Source organism: Chaetodon trifascialis, chromosome 3 (genome assembly GCF_039877785.1).
Source record: "Chaetodon trifascialis isolate fChaTrf1 chromosome 3, fChaTrf1.hap1, whole genome shotgun sequence".
Lineage (NCBI taxonomy): Eukaryota > Metazoa > Chordata > Actinopteri > Chaetodontiformes > Chaetodontidae > Chaetodon > Chaetodon trifascialis.
In genome coordinates, this window is record NC_092058.1 from 20,874,372 (window position 1) to 20,892,647 (window position 18,276).

Genomic DNA, 18,276 nt, shown 5'->3' on the forward strand with positions numbered 1-18,276 from the left:
GCTGATGTCCCCGCAGTGGACCAGCGACAGTTTGCAACGTTAGGTACAAAAACGCCCTTTAATATCTGCAAAGCGGTTTCTTCCACACCAAAAGCAGGGCAAGGCCATTATTTCTAATGGAGAAAGCGCTAATGGAGAGAACCCTGTCCTCACCATTTGTGGCCTTCCTGCCACACCTACTAGTTCTACAACTTGGACTTCCATTATTTGTTTTCACACCTGCGCTGAAACTGTCCATGCCGCTGACACATATAAGAAATCTTTGACATTCGGAAAATGGGTGCTGTTCTCCCTGCTTTTGCTGTCGGAGGTATCTCTGGCATCAAACGTTTCAAAGCTTAAAAGCGCATGTTAGTCCATAAAGGATCATTTTCTTACTGTACTGTTAGCTATCTAAAAGACAATGACAAGTTTAAAGATGTCCTCGGAGGAAGTGTTCGCCATTCAACAGTGTGAAACTGAGCTGTGACACTTCAGGACAAAAACAGAGAGGGACACATGGAACAGCAAACCTCTGTCCCTCGCTTACTCTGTTAACAACATTCATACATGTTATATTGCGCTGAGCTGTTGGTGGGAATCATTTCCATGTATCAGCATGTTGTGTGTTTCCGTGAGGTGCCAGCAGCGGTAAACAGTCTGATCCCTCACACTTCATCTCTGGGCAGGGTGCTGGGTGGAGGCCAGCAGCGTTACTGATCCTCTCCCATGTCTCTCCAGCTCCTTCTCAACCCACAAACGTCGTTTTTTTCCAGCTTTGAAAGAGGACTAGAAACACCACGCAACATACAAGACTTATCGACCAGACTTTTAAACTTCTGGTTTCTAGTTAAAAGTGGGACTTCATCTCCTCCGGTTGGATTTCTGTTGTTTCAGCTTCTGCGTATTTGTGGATGTTGTTCACCCCCTGACTGTGTTTCATCGCTCCAGGTCCAATGGCTCTTGCAGTGTTTAATTCCCCAGTGGAAAATTCCCTGAGTGGGAGCACATATTTTGTCCGTTCTATAGAGGAACCTCCACCTCCACTCCGCAGCTACCTCTGTTTGACTATCTTCACCTGCTTTTGTCCTGCATACCCCGTCAACATTGTGGCCCTGGTCTTCTCTATCATGGTGAGCATGGCCTGAGCACAGAATATGTGTCATCTTGTGGAATGCAGATGTGCTGCTGTGTGTCATTAAGGACAAAAAGGGACAGAGAGACATGAAGTGTGTTCTCTCTGCGGGGTGTTTAATGTGTTTCAGGTACAAAGTGTTCAGACAGGGAGTCAGTATGTTGGACACTTAGATGTAACCCAGTCACACACACCTGCTCTGCCCATCAAACACACTCACTTGACCTCCCATTCTGGAAAATGACACAAAATGTACATGCTGCAAACTGATGATCTGAATGTTCAGTTCGTGGTCAAACTACAAACCAGACAGGAAATACTGCATCCTGTTACCAGAATGTTTGACCAACATTCAATTCGAGTTACCCGTTAAACCCTGTGAAGAGATCCCTGCAGGTGACACTTGCACCTTTCCAAAATATGCTTAGTTAAAGCTACTTATCTGGAAATCTTGGAGTAAAGGCATTTATTGGCTTTGTCACTGGCCTGCGTCACAGTTTTTACAAGTAAAATGCTCAAATGTATCAGCAGAGTTTTATGTAACAGTGATTTCTTCCTCTCAGTCTAGGAACAGCTATTATCAGCGTGACTATGACGGCTCGAAGCGGCTGGGCAGGAACGCTCTCTATGTTGCCGTCGCATCCATCATCATTGGCCTTCTCATCATCGCTATCACCTGCATTGTTCATTTTACCACTGCACAACCACATGACAGGAAGTCCTATCACATTATTGAAGATTATGATGTGGATGGGCTCAGGTGATTGGTCATAAGGTACCAGCTGCCAGTGAAAGGACTCTGATTCGACTGTTTACTTCACTTCCTATCATGTTTACTGTTCTTCATGGACACTCAAGGACTATAACATCAGGTGAATGTATATGTTTCAATGTTGATTGTAGAGTTAAAGAGGCAGCTTTCGATGTGTGTGGGAGCCATGGTTTACAGCAAGCTTGTGTGGCTGTGAACCCAACGTGACAATTGTATTTTCGCTCTTATTTATTGCTCAAAACATTGCACTGCTAAGAATAATAAAATAACATTCATATTTCCAATATAACATTGGCATTCTTCTCATTGGTAACAGAGAATTTGGTGTTTTGATGCTCTTGCATTATATCTCCTTATTAATTAACTCTAACCACTGCTGTGCAACAAGCTCGAGTCTAAGAAATGCTGAGTGAACAACTGTGTCCTCAGAGCAAGAGTACAACGCCAGGCGCCTGTGAACGCAATGTTGTCTGTGGCTCTGAAGGGCGTTATCTGACTGGTGCTGCAGTGTTTCCTGTGTGGACTGACATGTTGTGACATGGCTTCACACTATTTGGCATCAAAGCTATCATACAAAAGTAAATACAAACCAAAGCATATTACGTCTTTGAGAGTCTCTTCATGTGTTACCTATTAGACCCTCACCCCACACTCCTTTTTTTACTCTTTAAATGATGTTTAAAATGAAGATTTAATGCACAATTGTTAAACATTTTCACCCTAGGTCACTTTAAAACCTCCCTGAACCTTGAGCTACAACCTGCCTTGCTTGGTAATGTTCATGTTGTTAGATGTGTCACACTATCCCCAGCTAAATATAGAAGATGCCCCCTCTGTGCTGCAGGTTGCTCAGCATGTCATGTGGTCAAGCAGAAGTGACCCTGTTGCAAGGTAACATGAAACATTATGAAAAGTGTCATAAAAGGTGGGAGGGAATAAAGTGATGACTCAGGTGGGTTCAAGCAGGAGGGTCCTGATCCCGTGTGTCCGCTTTAATCTCACAGTTTTTCATTGTTGCTACTGAACAGCACTCTCTGATGGTGTTCATACATTTCTTTTCACAGCTCTCCACGGGGATAACAATGACCAATTATACATACATGCTAAACACAAAACAAAACAAAGCGTACTGTTTGCGTTCCCGTCAAAGCAATCTTCCGTGTGCAGATGCGATCCAAAGCAGTGCCTCTGATGTAACAGGCCTGCTGCCAAGTTTCTGCAGTTATTCTGTTGCACTTGGACAAATTAGCTTTGGCAGTAATCTTGTACTATCATCTCCCATTACTTGAAAGAGAAATGCGACGTGTTTGTGGTGCCACCTCTTTGATGTCCCACCAAAGCAAAACTCGAGAGAACACGATGAAAAATGAAATGAGTGCAGGGATTAGGCGACTTGAAAGCACTTAGCACGATTATCTAGGGATCAAGGTAGACTTTGTGACAGGAACCTGATTACCTTGCCATATAACGAAGCTGCTTTGTGTTGAAAATTCACAAAAACAAAATTCATTAATGTAGTTGTCATTCAATTTTTCACGCCACATTAAAGAGAGATGCCGATTTCCAGCTGCCTCTTTTTCCCTCTACACCAGAATAATGAATTATACTTTTTTCCAGCTTGCATTCACAGCGTCGGCTCACCTGAGGCTATGCTGTTGTGTTGCTAGCTGCATTATAGACAACACGTTTGGAGAGCTCTCCATGACTCACATGAAGTGCTCATAAATAGGCCACTCTAACCAGCTGCTTCCATTAGCACCAGATAGAGCCTCCATACCTACATATCCCATGACACATTCCTCTCAGGGTGCAGCAGTTTGATCCACTCTGGATAAATGAAAGGGGATAACTGTGGGAATGATGCAGAGCAGGCAGAGAAGCATCAACATGCGTTCAGATACCAGAAATCCACCAAACTAAAAGTCTGACACACATCAACATATTGTCACTGGATAGGATTGCTGTTCAGTTGCCTATTTAGCGAGTTGGCAGATACGGAACAACGTTAGCATTCATTTGTCATGTCTGAGTCCAGTATTTTGCTCTCCTTTTTGCTCTGTTGTTGGTCGCCACCATCCCCTGAGATGACTGAGATGTGGCTCTTCAAGCAGCTAAATGGTCCACCACGCTCACCAGAGCTGCTACCTTTATCTACTCTTTGGTGCAGATAGGTGGTACGCATCGGGAATGTGGAGCTTTTTTGTTGCCTGCTGATGAGAGCTGCAGGAGTGAACAGCAAAGTGACGGGCCTGAAAAACAAACAATACACTGAAATCTGCTAAAATGCTCGGTAGAGTAGAGAGTTGGGTGATAATAACCTGTGGGTTCATTCCTGCAAGTGACCCATTTCACATGTGCTAAGTTATGTGATCCACCGTTAATAGAACTCGACTGATACTGCTTGTTGTTGATGCAGTGGGTCAGTGAAATCTTTGACAGTCATTTGACAAACTGTCATCGTGGATTTCACAGCTGCCTGCTGTTGAGACGCCTTCATCTCTGCTCACAAATGTGTTAACACACTATTTTGACACCCACGTCTACACTGATATTGCTTATGTCGACCCATATCTTTATCCACTTGAAGTGGTGCCCACTACTGATTGTTATAGACGCTAATAGCAGTGTAGCTGGATGGTTGTCAAGAGAGATCTGATCATTGTGTTACGTTATGTAAAAGAACCTCATTAGTGTTGCTATGCTATCAAAAAACGTCTCGGTCCAACAGGATTTTTTTGTCCTCATCAAATATTATTGTTCATATGAATTTAGAGAAGCACAATCATTTTTTTTTCCACAATTGAGAGCATGAGTAATGAAGCACAGGCAGCCTGAGAAGTCAACTGTGTTCAAATAAATTCTTCTTAAACCTTGATATTTTTGTCATTGGTGTGCTGTGGAATTAAATAAAAAGGGGGCGGTGTGTATGCCTCCACTGGCAGCTATCTTTGAACACTTGTGAAAATACTGACTGATCCTTCTCTCGTGAGCCTCGGGCTGAAACCAGGAGGGATAAAAGACTTTACAGTGATTATACAATTTACTGCAGTTTACAATTACAGAGAGGACCATGCAATTAGTGAGAATACACTGAGCAGCAAGCCTGTGATAAATTGTTGAAGGCTGACAAGCTTTTCTATCATTGATTAATTGAGAAATAATTAATAATGGAAAAGCTTTAACTAACTCTGAAATGAATTGAGAAATAAGTCCTATATTTATATACATTATTTAGTCATATATTCAGTGATTACTGCATTCAAACAAAAAATGTGCACTGGTGGCGTATTTGTTCTATTACTTATTTCCTTGTTTCCTTCCTTTTTACCTTCAATAATACATTAGAACTGTTCACTATTGTAATCACAGCCTATATTTAGAAATCAGTGTATCACACAGAATAACCTATTAGAAATGCCCTTTTCTGACCTGCCGTATGACAGGAATACACATGCGGCAGAAAAATTATTGCCTCAAACTGGGTCATGACTGCGGCTCACACACATTAGAACAGCATGGATGATCCGTCTTGTAGAGTCCACTGTCACCGCACAAATAATGGCTGTTAATATTTACTGTACAGGCGTGTGTGTATATAGAGTATGCAGGATATCATGTGCTGTTTATTTTATGAGAGAAAAGTTTGAATTAGTTTGGACACCCAGATGTCATGGATTGAACATGCCAACATCAACACACCCCTGCCTGCTATGTCAGCAGTGTGGGATCGAGTAAGATGTTACTGAAAACAGATTTTTTTGTGAATTACACATGCTGCAGTTCTTTGGTTCCATTCTGAAACGTTACGCTTATCAACTTCACGTGTGCGGGGGTGTGTTTCAGCTGGAGGAATCGTTGCAAGCAGCCGCTGGTATCTGCATTTCAGCGGTGCGTGGTGTGCTGGGGAGATTACCAACACTGCAGAGCAAAGACAGGCGGGCTTATCTGTGAGGAGCATAGAGAACGGGAGATGAATGGAAAATAACCGAGCTGTTTGCAGTTTGGGTCATAAATTAATCAACAATTGTTCTTAAAAGACATGTGTTGGGATGCGCTCATTGAAGGTTTATGTGTACATTTAGTCAGGCGGTGGATAATTGAGCAGACAGACACTGCTGCTGGTTCATTTTAGGTTTGATATGACACGCAGCAACGGGAACATTTTGTCCCAGGATGTAAGAACTTCTGGGACTTGTAAGAGCAATAATAAAATTCCATATGATGCTGCAGCTGAAAGCAAATGAAATCACCACTGTCGAATGTTAAATGTCAATACTAGACTATCAGTTTAGATCTGCATACATATGAAACAGTCAAGACTTTTATTCTCAGATACAAATTGTTATTTAAATATTCCACTACATGATGAATAAGTGGAAAAATGAGACACAGCAATCACAAATCCAGCCTCTCACCATGTTTAAAAAGTACCTTTATGCGTGCACAGTGTGTATGTGATGATGGGAAACCACAGCGCATCAAGTTTAGGAACTTAATTCCACTCTAAAATGTCTTCAACCAACAATTCATTCAAGACAGAGGTTAACAGCTGTTTTCATTTCCAAAACGGAAAGCAAATATTAGACTGATTTTTTTTTAGAATTTCCCACATGTTAAATTACACCTTGATAACATTAAGCTCAGGGAGGGAGGTCACCGACATAATTGCCAAATGTGTGGCAGCCATTTCTGCCGTGCTGTTCAGGCTGAGCCTTCAGGAGCGGTTAGAAGGCCACAGATAAAAACCAGGGAATCGTGCTGGAACTAGGAATCTATTTCTTTGTATGCATGTGCAACACTGAGTCTCTCCGGGTTCTCGTTTGAATTTTATTTGCAGTTGCTGAACTATAAATGGCACAGCTCTCAATGCAATTGAAGTCTCAAATGATGTAACCTAAGGAGGATTTAACATTGTCTTTAAATGTTCATTTGTATTCAAAGTGAAGCACTTGTCTTAAGAAAAAAACATGCCAATCTGTCCGACATAAAGGAGTCGGTGCACTTCCAGAAAACAATAACGAGTTGATATTTCAAACAGCTCTCTGCCTGCAGTCTTAGCAAACTGGAGTTTCAGCATCTGTCTAAATCTGCCAGCAGAATATGCGTGAAGAAAGGTTTCCCTCCCACATATTTTCAGTCATTTTAATATCATTCCACAGGTGCATGGAATTTAGATTTATGGCAACCAGATGACAGATGAAAGTGCTAGAAGTCTTATTTTCTGCGGCTCCAGCTGCGAGCAGCTTTTTTCTACCTCTTCCTGCTCCTCTTCCGTCTTTGCTTCTGGGAAGACCTGCTTATCAGAATATGTGTGTGTGCCGTCACGTTACGGGAGCTAACAGAGAGTTACAGTATGTCCTGCCTACGCTCAGCCAAGGTGCCAGTCTGTTCGCAACAGCTTCTCTCTCTCAAAGTAATAACCGACTTTGATCCCAAATCCTGGTATTCTGAGGTGTGCGTGTGTGTGTGTGTGTGTGTGTGTGTGTGTGTGTGTGTGTGTGTGTGTGTGTGTGTGTGGAGATCAGCCGATAGCCTTAACTGTCACAGTTGGTGTAACATGATGTAAGATGATGAGTTTGCGATGGACATTGCTAACAGTACTTCTATCTTCGCTGCACGCCAGCAGTCCCACTGGAGACTTGACTTTTCCTGTGAAGCCTGCTAGTTTGCAAAGTTGTTCTCCAAAGTCAATTCAAAGTTACAGACTGGACCTCTCTACACTTGCCAGTAATAATATTTTTGGCCTGCAGAGGGGCCTCAAGCAAAATGTTCCATGTTTTCCCTCGTACTGATCCTGCCTTCCAGTAAGTTAAACTGCAAACAGATATGGGTATAAACAAGCCGACTGTCTATTCATGGTGTCAGTGTCGTCGTTAAGAAAGCAGAAGAGAGGTTAGAACAAATCAAACCCACAAATCAAACGCTTGTGTTCATGCAGAACACAGAGCTATTGGCTGCTTGATTACATCACAACAGCTAATGGCTTGCTGGAATAAATGGTCTGATTTTGAAAAGAAATTAAGGATTAAACATCAGTCCATTCATTTGTATAAACTAACAGTTTGCTGGTTACTCAATATTTTATTTTGTCTGTCAGTGGTCCACAATGCGACCTTTCTCAGTGTCTTGCTCATCTCACCTGCACCTGAAACATCACTAATCCTATTATTTTCTTAACATAACTGCACACAAATAGATTAAACTTCATTTCTTTTCCTGAAAGTTATTAGCTGACTTTTTATTGACACACACAAAAAATCTTTGTCTTTCTCCTTCTTGCTCTCCAGCTGTAGGTTCAAGGCCTTACACAGAGCTTATACTATTGTGTCTTTCTTTTCCCACCGAACAACAACAACAACAAGATCCCACAAGAGAGATCACTGCAAGTGACAAAGCAGGATCATCAATCTACTGCAGAAACCTCAGATGAAAACAATCTGGAGTTTTCATTTGGAACAGAAGATGATCTCCTAGTGGAGCAATTTTGTGTGGGTACACAGTACATGCCCCAAAAACTGCAGAAATAATTGCTTCACTCTCTGTTTTGTAAGCTGTCTTGAAGACATCTCTGTGCTGAACTCACACTGGAAACAGTTCATATGACACTTTTACTTGCTGGCAACCCTGACACAGTGATCATTTTGCTGCTGACTTTAGATTTGAAACTTCACATTAAAGGATCAATTAGAGGAGCTAAAGGTTATGGGATGTAATGACTTGACAAAGTTTAAACATGCAGTCTAGTTTATCTGTGAGCTTACATTACTGCCAATTCACTGCCTTCTAAAATCTCATAGAAAAATGCTCCACCCACAGGTTTCATTACTGTCCAGTCATGGAGCACCGTCAAATCCCAAAGGGCACATCATTTGTAGAGCCAAAGGAAGAGGGGCGGGGCTGGAGAAGGGAGCGGCGATAGGATGGAAGAACAAAACAGAAACAACAGACAGAAGAAAGTTCCAATTTTGCAAATTGTCTGAATTTGTTTGTCTCAACATTTTTTAAGAAAGCGACTGATTGAGCCTTAATGTGGGCTCCTCTCACAACAGCTGAGCGTGCCTCCCTGTGTGGTGTTGAACAGCTGAAATCACTTGTTTGGCCGTGCTCTGCACTGCGATACGAGGCAGAAGTCATTGTTTTTTGTCTGACAGGCGGCCTTGCTTGTTCTCCGTAACAACCTCCACCCTCCGCCCCCCCCCACTCCTGTCTGCAGCAGCAGCCCTGTGTAATTACATCCAACCCATTCCCCTCTCCCCTACGCTTGATATCACTGCTGACATCCACTAGCACAGCCCCTCCTCTGCCTCTCTCTCTCTTTCTCTCTCTGTGTTCCTGCTGTTGGAGAGCTCGCTCACTAGCAAGTGTGCAGTCCTGCCTCGTCTTCAGTTGTGTGTGTGCGGTGCAGCGAAGCAGATGGAGAAGGGAAGGAAGAGGGGGAGACAGAGGCAAAGATGAGAGAAGGGGAAAGGAGCATGGCAGGCAGCTGAAGGGGGGACTGTTATCCATGAAACGGAGAACAGAGGATGACTGATACCGTGGGATATTTATTCAGAAGACACACTGTTGGCTGTGGGTAAGTGAGCAACTAGTATGAATCGAAGACTTTGCTCTCTCATGTGACAGCACACAGAATCCAAAAAGTCTGAGCATCTTGTGGAGCTGAAGTTAACACCCAAGATGTTTTTTTTTTTCCCCAACAGGACTGGAGGCAACCTGAGCGTCTTATGTATCTTATGTTGTCACATAATTACACACTGAATTAAGCCACAATACACAAAGCAGATCTCTGGCTGTGATTGTGACCCTCAGACCCTCGGTCGGAGAAGTTTTGGATTATTTGTGAGGAATAACAGCCGTCCTTACTCTCCTAAGAGTGAAAGCAGGGAGGCTCCTCTCCACCTGAGCGCTGAGGGCTGCACCAAAGCCAGATCAAACGCTCTGTGACTTGATCAAATCCGTCTGTCACACTCTCAGCTCTCGCTCGGGGGGGTCTGATTAACATGATGTGACTGTTTGATAGCAGGTGTCTGTGATAGTGCTGTCATTTGCATGCAGATGTTGGTGTGTTTTTCTTTTTTTTTTGTGAGTAAAGCTTTCTAGTGGGGTTTCCCAGCAGTACTGAGGAGAGCCATTTGTGTGTGACAGCAGTGTTTGAGCCTGAGAGAAAGAGAAAGATTAAAGACTGACTGAAGGAAGTCAGATGTTCAGTTGGGGTTACATCCTCATGACTCACAAGCTTTTCTCACGGCGAGTGACTGGACTCATGCTATTTGCCACTTGTTTAAGAACAAAACTCCTGAACTGAGAACTAGGGCCAACAAGGAGAGTTTTTTTTACTGCACATTAAGGCCAATAAAAACAAAATCAAAAGCTCTCAATCTTCGCTGCGCTGCAGGTTTACTTTATCTCTAGTGTTTTATACATTAAAATCCTCAACACAAACTGTTGCCTGGACTAACAGGATCACCGAATTTCATTCAAAGTGACTTAAAAACAACACAAATTTTGGCTGAATTTTATGAGAAGAGGTCACTGCATGGCATTAACGGTGACAGAAAACAAAAATGAAATGACAGGAGGTTAAGTGTTGAGTGTCTTTACTGCATAAAGATGAAGGTACACTCAAGAGTAAATGGTCAATTGTTTTCAATAAATCCATCACGGGACAAGGATGCAAATCACAACAAAATCTGAGATCATCCAGAGACTCTACCCTGAGATGTTTTTCCATTCAATCATCTGAATCTAACTGGTCAGAGTAATTCAGTTGGTATATTTGATGATGATGTTGTCTGGACGCTTTTTGAATTCAAAATGATGAGGTTCGATAAGCACTCTCCAGGTAAACTGCAGCACAAATTCATTGTTAATTATTCACACTACGAGTGCTATTCCAATGTAAATTCATGCTCATGCTAATTTACCAAATGGGACAATAATGCAAGTGAATTTTCAATTTATTTCCTGACAATGTGCATCCGTATTAGCATGTGGGGCGCCTGTGCTGCAGATGTAAATTTGACGGATTATGAAGAAAGATGAGCACATCGAGTATGCAGACACGTGTGTGGAAGAGTGGAGTAGTGCATGCGAAAGGAAAGCCATGAAACATCTGATTGGACACAGAATTTGGGCTACTTTCAGCGGGTGTCTTAGGATTTAGTTTTGAGCGAGTATCAATCACAGATTTTGATATTATTGCTTTAAAAGCAGTGCATACTGACAGTTGTGGCAATGGAAAGAAGAGTCCAGATCAACATCCTGAGAGAGGAAAGCATACTCTTGTGTGTGGGAGTTATGAGTGAAAATACAGCAGTCTATGAATGTTGTGTGACTATTTTACAGCAGCCTAATGGTGGATGTGTAAAATTTAATGAAGCTAACCACAGTGGATCTAGTGCGCCTAATTCTGCTTTGAAAATTACTCCATTTACAAACTGCAGATGGAGTATATATCATCTCCCTTCAGACGGCTGTATAATCAATCTTCTGGATGGGAAGGCCGTCATATAACTGTGCTGGAATGAGGCTTCATTTGTGGTAACTTGATTTTACACAACTTTAATAGGAATTTGCACTGTGTGAGCATAGTATAAACTTGGATAAAATGGTACGAATTCCCTAACAAATTTACAATTAATCAAGTTACAAAAACCAAATGACACGCAGTAAACCCAGGACACACCAGCTCAGATGCAGCCATGTGGAAAGATAAATGACACAGCCGTCTCGCTGCGCACCTGATGAATGTGGATACATTATGTTAGAAAGACTGATATGTTCACTAACTAACGAACTAACAAAGATGTTCCTCTGAGCATCAGAAACTCTGCTTCTTTTTCCTAATTGTTGTATTTGTCCCTCTCTTACAGACGCTGGTAGGAATTTACTGGAATCGTAAGCAGTGTTTTGATAGTCCATCTACGCGACTGTGAAATCAACACTGCCAGAAAATGCTGCGAGGCTCATCTGTATGGCAGACTGGTGGCGTGTCATCCTAAAGAGGCTCAAAAGAAAATCAGAGCTTTGAGGAGTAAACATTCATCTGTGGCGTGAGAGGCACAGGCAGACTTCCCTGCTCTTCTCTAATTCAAATATTCAACACAACACAATGTGCATTGTGCCAAGGAACACTCTTTTACTCTCACAATACATATTGATTTTAGTGCCTCACAATACCTGAGGCGATATGATAGGAATACAGTCAATGAAGTCCATCCGTGGACATGTGTAACCATAATCCTATGGATTCAAGCTCAAACAAATAAGTCTTATATCAAGGCTGGTGGTGCTCAGTCTCACTCCCTAACACTGAACTAAAGACGTCATGGAACCAGCTTAAACACCAATATTTAAGTTGACCCACACCAGACACTGCAGGCCAGCCTTCATTATGGACTCTGAAGAGAGCATGACAGGACTGTCCACAGCTGCATTAGTGGCCATCGCCTGCAACACATTTGTTGCCATCCTCCTCCTTCTTCTCTGTCTAATCCTCTACCGAGCCTGCAGGGTCCCCTCCAGCCCGGAGAGGCTGCCAGTGCTGGCTCCGAGTGAGGGAGAAACCCAGCAGATGAACGAGCACAAGTACCTGTTGACCTCCTGACTGCAGAAGGATGAGTCAAGCGTAGCAATGAGTGATGGCCTTGGTGTGCTCCTCCACAGGAGGGGGGCTGCGGGAACACTGGGACTGACTCACTGAAGCAATAATCATGCTTGTCCTTCATAGTTTTTAAAGTCAGCTGCTGATCTGATGGCAGAAATGGCTGTGCTACATAGGGACAGCAAGGATGAATTGCGGTGGGGTGAGGGGACTATTTTTAAGCAGACATCCCTCGTCACATCTTGTCCTTGGTTTGACAAAGCGCATGGAGGGATGCCGATACAGAGAGACACACATACACAGGCTGAAGAAAGAGGACGGCGCGGATGGATTCAGGTTCCACAGAGACAGAGAAAATGGAGTGTTCAGTACATAAAGAGCGGCTGGCCTGTTGTTGGAGGTTTCTAAATATATCCTCTTATTTCATACTCTCCTGAAAAAAGAGAAAACCAGTCTATTGCTGAGAACAGGGACCTGAGCCTGTGTGGAGTGTGTGTGTCACTGTCACTCATAAATACCAGCGATCTGTGAGGCATAGCGCCTTGCTGAGGGTGTTACATAAGGACTAGAGAGGCTTAGTTGAGATTTGTGTCCTCTTCAATATGGACCATAAAGACGCTGACATCTGCTCGTGGCCGTCCATGATGGCTCACTCACTCTGGACCAAATCAGAGGACGCTCACATACAGAGACTGCGTCATATAGAATTTTGCAGGTCGCAGACAGAAACTGCCCACGCTTTCCCCCCACATCCCACCACAAATGATCAGTACTTAAGCATTTAACCTGTTATGCCACAGCCTCAGACTCAACAAGGCATGCTGTTGAGTTAAAGGATTTTATGATGTGTATTTTAAAGTTCATAATACCTCCCAGGCTTTGAGCTGATATCAGAGTAACACTGAGTAAGAACTATTTGAAAATCTCCAACTTCGGGGTAATACCAAAAATGTACTGTGACAGACAGAAATGTACAGTCCAACAAACTGCCACAACCATGGCAAACTCAGAGGAATGGGCTGAAAGCAATACATACACTGCACCAACACCAACAGACACTGGGATTGGCTTGTTTTTGTACAAACAAAAACTAAAGCCATCAAAATAATATAAAAAGTGCTGTATATATGTTCTACAGAACATACAGCAGCTCTGTAGAAAGGATCCAAAAACACTTAAACTAACAAGATAAACTGCTGGGCCTGTTCTTGGATCTCTAGGTCCATTTTGTCAGGTTTGAGGATGTCATAATTAAAGAACAAGAGAAATTCACTGTAAAAGAAACACTAACGCATCCACTGACAGTAGCCCTGGGAGACCGGAATACAATATAACCATGAGACATGTTGACTACTGATCTGAGTAAAAGGTGACTTTCTGTCTTACGGAAATTCTTGAAAAGAAGTTGATCCCCCCCAGAGGAGGTTGTGGGAATCATTTGAGTAAAAAGAGAAAAGAGACGGTGGACATAGAATAAAGCAATTCACAACACCTCATAAAGTCGCTGGATATCACATATTGATGACACATAAAAGTAATGGTACACAAGGGGGGAATTTTCCAATATTACAGTTGTTGCACTGAAATTGTGTCCTTTGTTTTGCCCTCTGCAACCACTAAACCACTCAACCTGAACATGATGAATGTGATTACAACAATCTCCAAAAACACAACATAAACAAATGTGACAGTTCTTTGACCGACCCTGCAGTACGCTCCCTATTACTGCAGTAATGAGCTAACTGTTGCAGCTGTATTCTCATTACTGCCCCATGGCCACAATCATTTGTTACGCATTGTCTGTAAAAATGAGGTGATTGAGCAGCCCTCTCTAACTAAACTTGTGGAGATGAAGTAATGAATCACACTTAAGGGAGAGAGAGCTGCACGTGTTCCCAGGAAGATGTGAGGGGCAGGCGAGCTCTCTGTGGCCGAGAGAGAAGGGAGGAGACACTGAGGCAGCATTTGATTCCAGTTGAGCATCAGCACACTGGGTGGTACTTTACTGAAGGACAAGATCATTAAGACAGAGAGGAATGGAGCAAAAGGCAAGATAAAGACGGACAGCGGTATGACTCAAAGCAAAGTTCTCGTCGTAGATGGGATATTAAAAGGCTCCTAGCTCATCCCTGGATGGGCGCCCAGAACGGCGTGTGCCAGCCAAGATAAGTTGTCTGGATATGGTCTATAAATGCTCCATCTATTACCTAATTTATCTCCCTGTTCAGTCGCAGCAACTCCCCCTGCCCCCACCCCCACCACTTTTCAGCTTAATCAACTTGTACAATACATGTGGAATGGGTTTAATAAATCCCTGCAGAAGAGGTCAGTCAAGTCGAAGGAATTCTAATGTTGCCTGTTTAACATGTATCAAGTACTGCAATATAAATAAATGCATTATTAATTGAATATGAATACATCATTAACAGCTTCAGAGAGATCAGAAGAAACCATTTTTAATAAACAACTGGCTGTTTTCTTGTTATGTCGATGTTGTTTATTGTTGCACACTAAGCATAAGAAGTGTTTCATTTTTTTTATGAATGAGAATAAAAGGTTGTACCATGTTCTTGTGTTGTGGAAGAAAGTCACGCTGGCCACGTTAAACTGTGCTTTGCTCTGGTTCCCTCAGCAGACTGAGGAGCTTCTCCATCTTGGCTATTTCCATTTCTGGACCCTTAGGTAGCTCCTGACCCTTCTTGCCCTGCACACACACACACACACACACACACACACACACACACACACACACACACACACACACACACACACAGAGGAATCAGAGATGACTTGACCTCACACTCACCAAGCACTGGGGGGACCGCAAACCCAACAGGCAGGCAGTTAACAGGAGGAGAACACAACGTAATCAGACAGAGATTGAAATGTAAGGTCGGTAGAAGCAGAGTGGTTATATCACGTCATCCATTATATAATCATTTCTTTCCACTCTATTGTGAGCTGTGCTTTAAAGACATGGAGCTGCTGCCTAAAGGGCGCCATTGCAAAGGGCAAATTCAAAGAGATCTTCCAAAGTTTGTGTTGTGGTTTTATCATTAGCACATTAAATACACCTGGTGAAGAAAAGCTCAGCCGTTTAAGAGCTGCGTCATATATCTACACGTTTTTCTTGTCCTCCTGAAGAGCTGATTCTACCTCTGTTAGAGAATGTTTAACAGGCTTATCGTTATCCAGGCCCATTTATTATTGTTACAGACTTTTCGAAACTGAATTGGACTTTGATTAAAGGGACCCGATACAATCTTCTAGTTCAACAGAGCTTCACTTGATTTTAACCATCTTAATCAGGAACTAACACAGTTAGGAATTTGGGAGGCAGTGTGGATTACAGGTTGCACCACTGCTATGGAGCAACTTGTGACATTAATATAATGATATTACAACTTTCTACATAGGTAGCACAAATATGATGGACTTTCATTTTCACCAACAGAGAGGTAATTCATAGAAACTTGTCTTGTGCATTTATTGTGCTGTTCATGGACACAATCAGTGCATAATGCAACAACAACGATAATACAAAGCCACAAAAACTGCATGGTGGTTGGTGCTATGGCTTTGAAACAATATGCCCTTTTAGCCCTAATGTGACATCTGTCTGTGCACTTTTTACCACTTTTCACTTTTAGTTAGTATGGCTGCAGGACACAGAGTGATTCACCCCTTAACATGTTTGAAAAAAACAAAAACAAAACGAGGGGTGTGTTGCTAAGCCCTCTGAAGCTTGGAAAATCTCTAGCTGTATTTTGGTGTAGCTATTTTGAAATGTGAAATGGATACAGTGAGCGGGCTGATCCAGACAGACAGCTGCGTTCCCTAAACGAATAAGCATCAAATCTCTGCGCAACATAATATCCCTTCCACAATGAATGACTCAATAACAGGAGAGGAAGGCTGACTGCGCACACATGAACACTTACAATTAATAAAACTTCAGAATTAATCAACATCATAAAAATTCATTATCCCTCAAGATGTTTTGTATTCTGATTTATTGTCTCAATCCCTATTTTCCTTGCTGCTTTGCTTACAGCAACCCATGTTGTGTTCTGTATAAAAGTAATGCATACGGGCAGGAAACCACACCTGTGTTGTAAGGCCCAGAATTTCATGTCTGCTCATTTTCTGACACTCAACATTAATACAAATGTAAGTGTTATGATAGACGTTATACTCTGGGAGACAGTAACAAAACATTGCGTAATGCTTTTATATTGCAACCGCTACTTGTGGTTTGTGGGCATCAAAGAATGAGGCCACAGGTGAGATGAACACATTCATGCTGCACACAGTTGAACAGAGCAGTGTGTCGAACACAGAGAGGGTTCATTTCATGTTAGAGGACATCTAAAGATGATGAGCACTTGGAGTGTGAGTCTAAAGTACACTGTTATGTGCACTTTCAGGTACTTAATATTATGACACACTTTCAGACCAGATTCAAGTAGAAAGTGATGACTGCACAAACCTTTTCTATCATAGTAAACTCTTGTTTCTCAACACCTCACAATTACAAACATTTAAAGCTCAGCACTGGTGGCCCATTAAAACGCCATGCACCCAAAGGCATACACAGTTCTGTACGTACAGCAGAACAGCATGCACACCTGACAGCACCTCATTAGTGACTGTAGCCCTCGGGCTTACAACTGGCAAATAACTGCTCAGTTCTGCATATCAGAGAGTGCTCAAAGCATTTTAGAACATACTTTGGGAAGGACAATCCTGTTTATTACAAACAGTTGATTAAAAGCTATTTGATTAACAGCACAGGACGTGAGAGGTCAAGTGTACTGCTCTAGTTTCATGAAAGTAAGCAAGCCAAGATGTTGTCTTGACAGCCTTACAGAATGCCCTTTAAATAGGTGAGTACAACACACTTGTATTGTTGCAGTTTGGATTGCTAAGCCACTGTGCCAATGTTTTAGGCATATTAGTGGACCACCATGCCCATTGTGCTAATTTTAGTGGGCCGCTGTGCAGTTTTCTAAGACATATTATTGATAATATTTGCTCTGGGTGTTTGTGCCTGATGCTTATTTGCCACACTGGGTTCCAAAACACTCTGAGCACTGTCAGTGGTGCTGAACTGTGCAATTATTTCCCAATTGTATGCTTAAGGGCTACAGTCTGAGGTTGCTAATGAGGTAGTGCTGGATGTGTGTGTACGCGTTGTTATGCTGTAACAACGATGTGTGTGTGGTTGAAGGAGAACTGTTTATGTGTGTTACACTCAATGCCATGTATAACGCGCATGTTGTGAAAATAAATACGTTATTAGTTGAGTCGTTAGAATTCCTTCTAGTTTACGTGCATCAGATGTGAGCAACACAGAAGAAAACTGAAGAGGCTGCAGAGCTGACTGTAAATGGGCTCTGATTAAAGTGTTGTGACTCAGTGTGCCATTTGGTTTCCTCCTGTGTTTAGTTGGATCGCTGTGATTACTCCGCAGCTCATTAACCATTGTCATGAGTGGCAACAGAGCCTTCAGTGACTCATCAGTTGTGAATGGACTAAAGTAGAATATGTCTTCTGTATGTGAAATTTACTTTAGCTTTCTTTTCTTTTCTTCCCCCCATTACATTTTGGCATTTGTTGCCAGTTTGACAGTATGAGTGACAGGATTTATGAGGAGACAGACAGGGGGATGACTTGTGAAAACCATGAGCCCAGGGCGATTGGCAGTCCAGTGACAGGCCTTTTAAACCACTGGGCCACCAGAAGACTCTCTTTTATCTTACTTATCCTATTGATTTCCAGTAAAAG

General features: G+C 42.4%; 2 protein-coding genes across 2 annotated transcripts in view; one reads left to right on the forward strand and one right to left on the reverse strand.

Annotated features, from left to right (window-relative positions):
- The first annotated feature begins 780 nt into the window (after positions 1-780).
- On the forward strand, positions 781-1,878 carry LOC139327957 (transmembrane protein 233). The gene is made up of 3 exons (XM_070958043.1): positions 781-855; positions 931-1,112; positions 1,678-1,878. The coding sequence occupies exons 2-3, from the start codon at positions 936-938 to the stop codon at positions 1,876-1,878; spliced, it is 378 nt and encodes a 125-aa protein (XP_070814144.1). The 5' UTR covers positions 781-855; positions 931-935.
- Positions 1,879-4,094: 2,216 nt separating this feature from the next.
- The window catches only part of dnai1.2 (dynein, axonemal, intermediate chain 1, paralog 2), a 30,604-nt gene continuing 16,422 nt past the window's right edge, over positions 4,095-18,276 (reverse strand). The window contains exons 20-21 of the mRNA XM_070959254.1: positions 15,053-15,193; positions 4,095-4,135 (exon numbers count right to left, since the gene is read on the reverse strand). Of these exons, the coding sequence (XP_070815355.1) occupies positions 15,092-15,193 (102 nt within the window). The 3' untranslated portion in view covers positions 4,095-4,135; positions 15,053-15,091. The remainder of the gene's footprint in view (positions 4,136-15,052; positions 15,194-18,276) is intronic.

Bases quoted from the DNA above. Each gene is read 5' to 3' on its own strand.
- LOC139327957 (XM_070958043.1), top strand. From the start codon at position 936: ATGGCTCTTGCAGTGTTTAATTCCCCAGTGGAAAATTCCCTGAGTGGG. The intron at 1,113-1,677 runs GTGAGCATGGCC...TCTTCCTCTCAG, and splicing joins CCCTGGTCTTCTCTATCATG to TCTAGGAACAGCTATTATCA.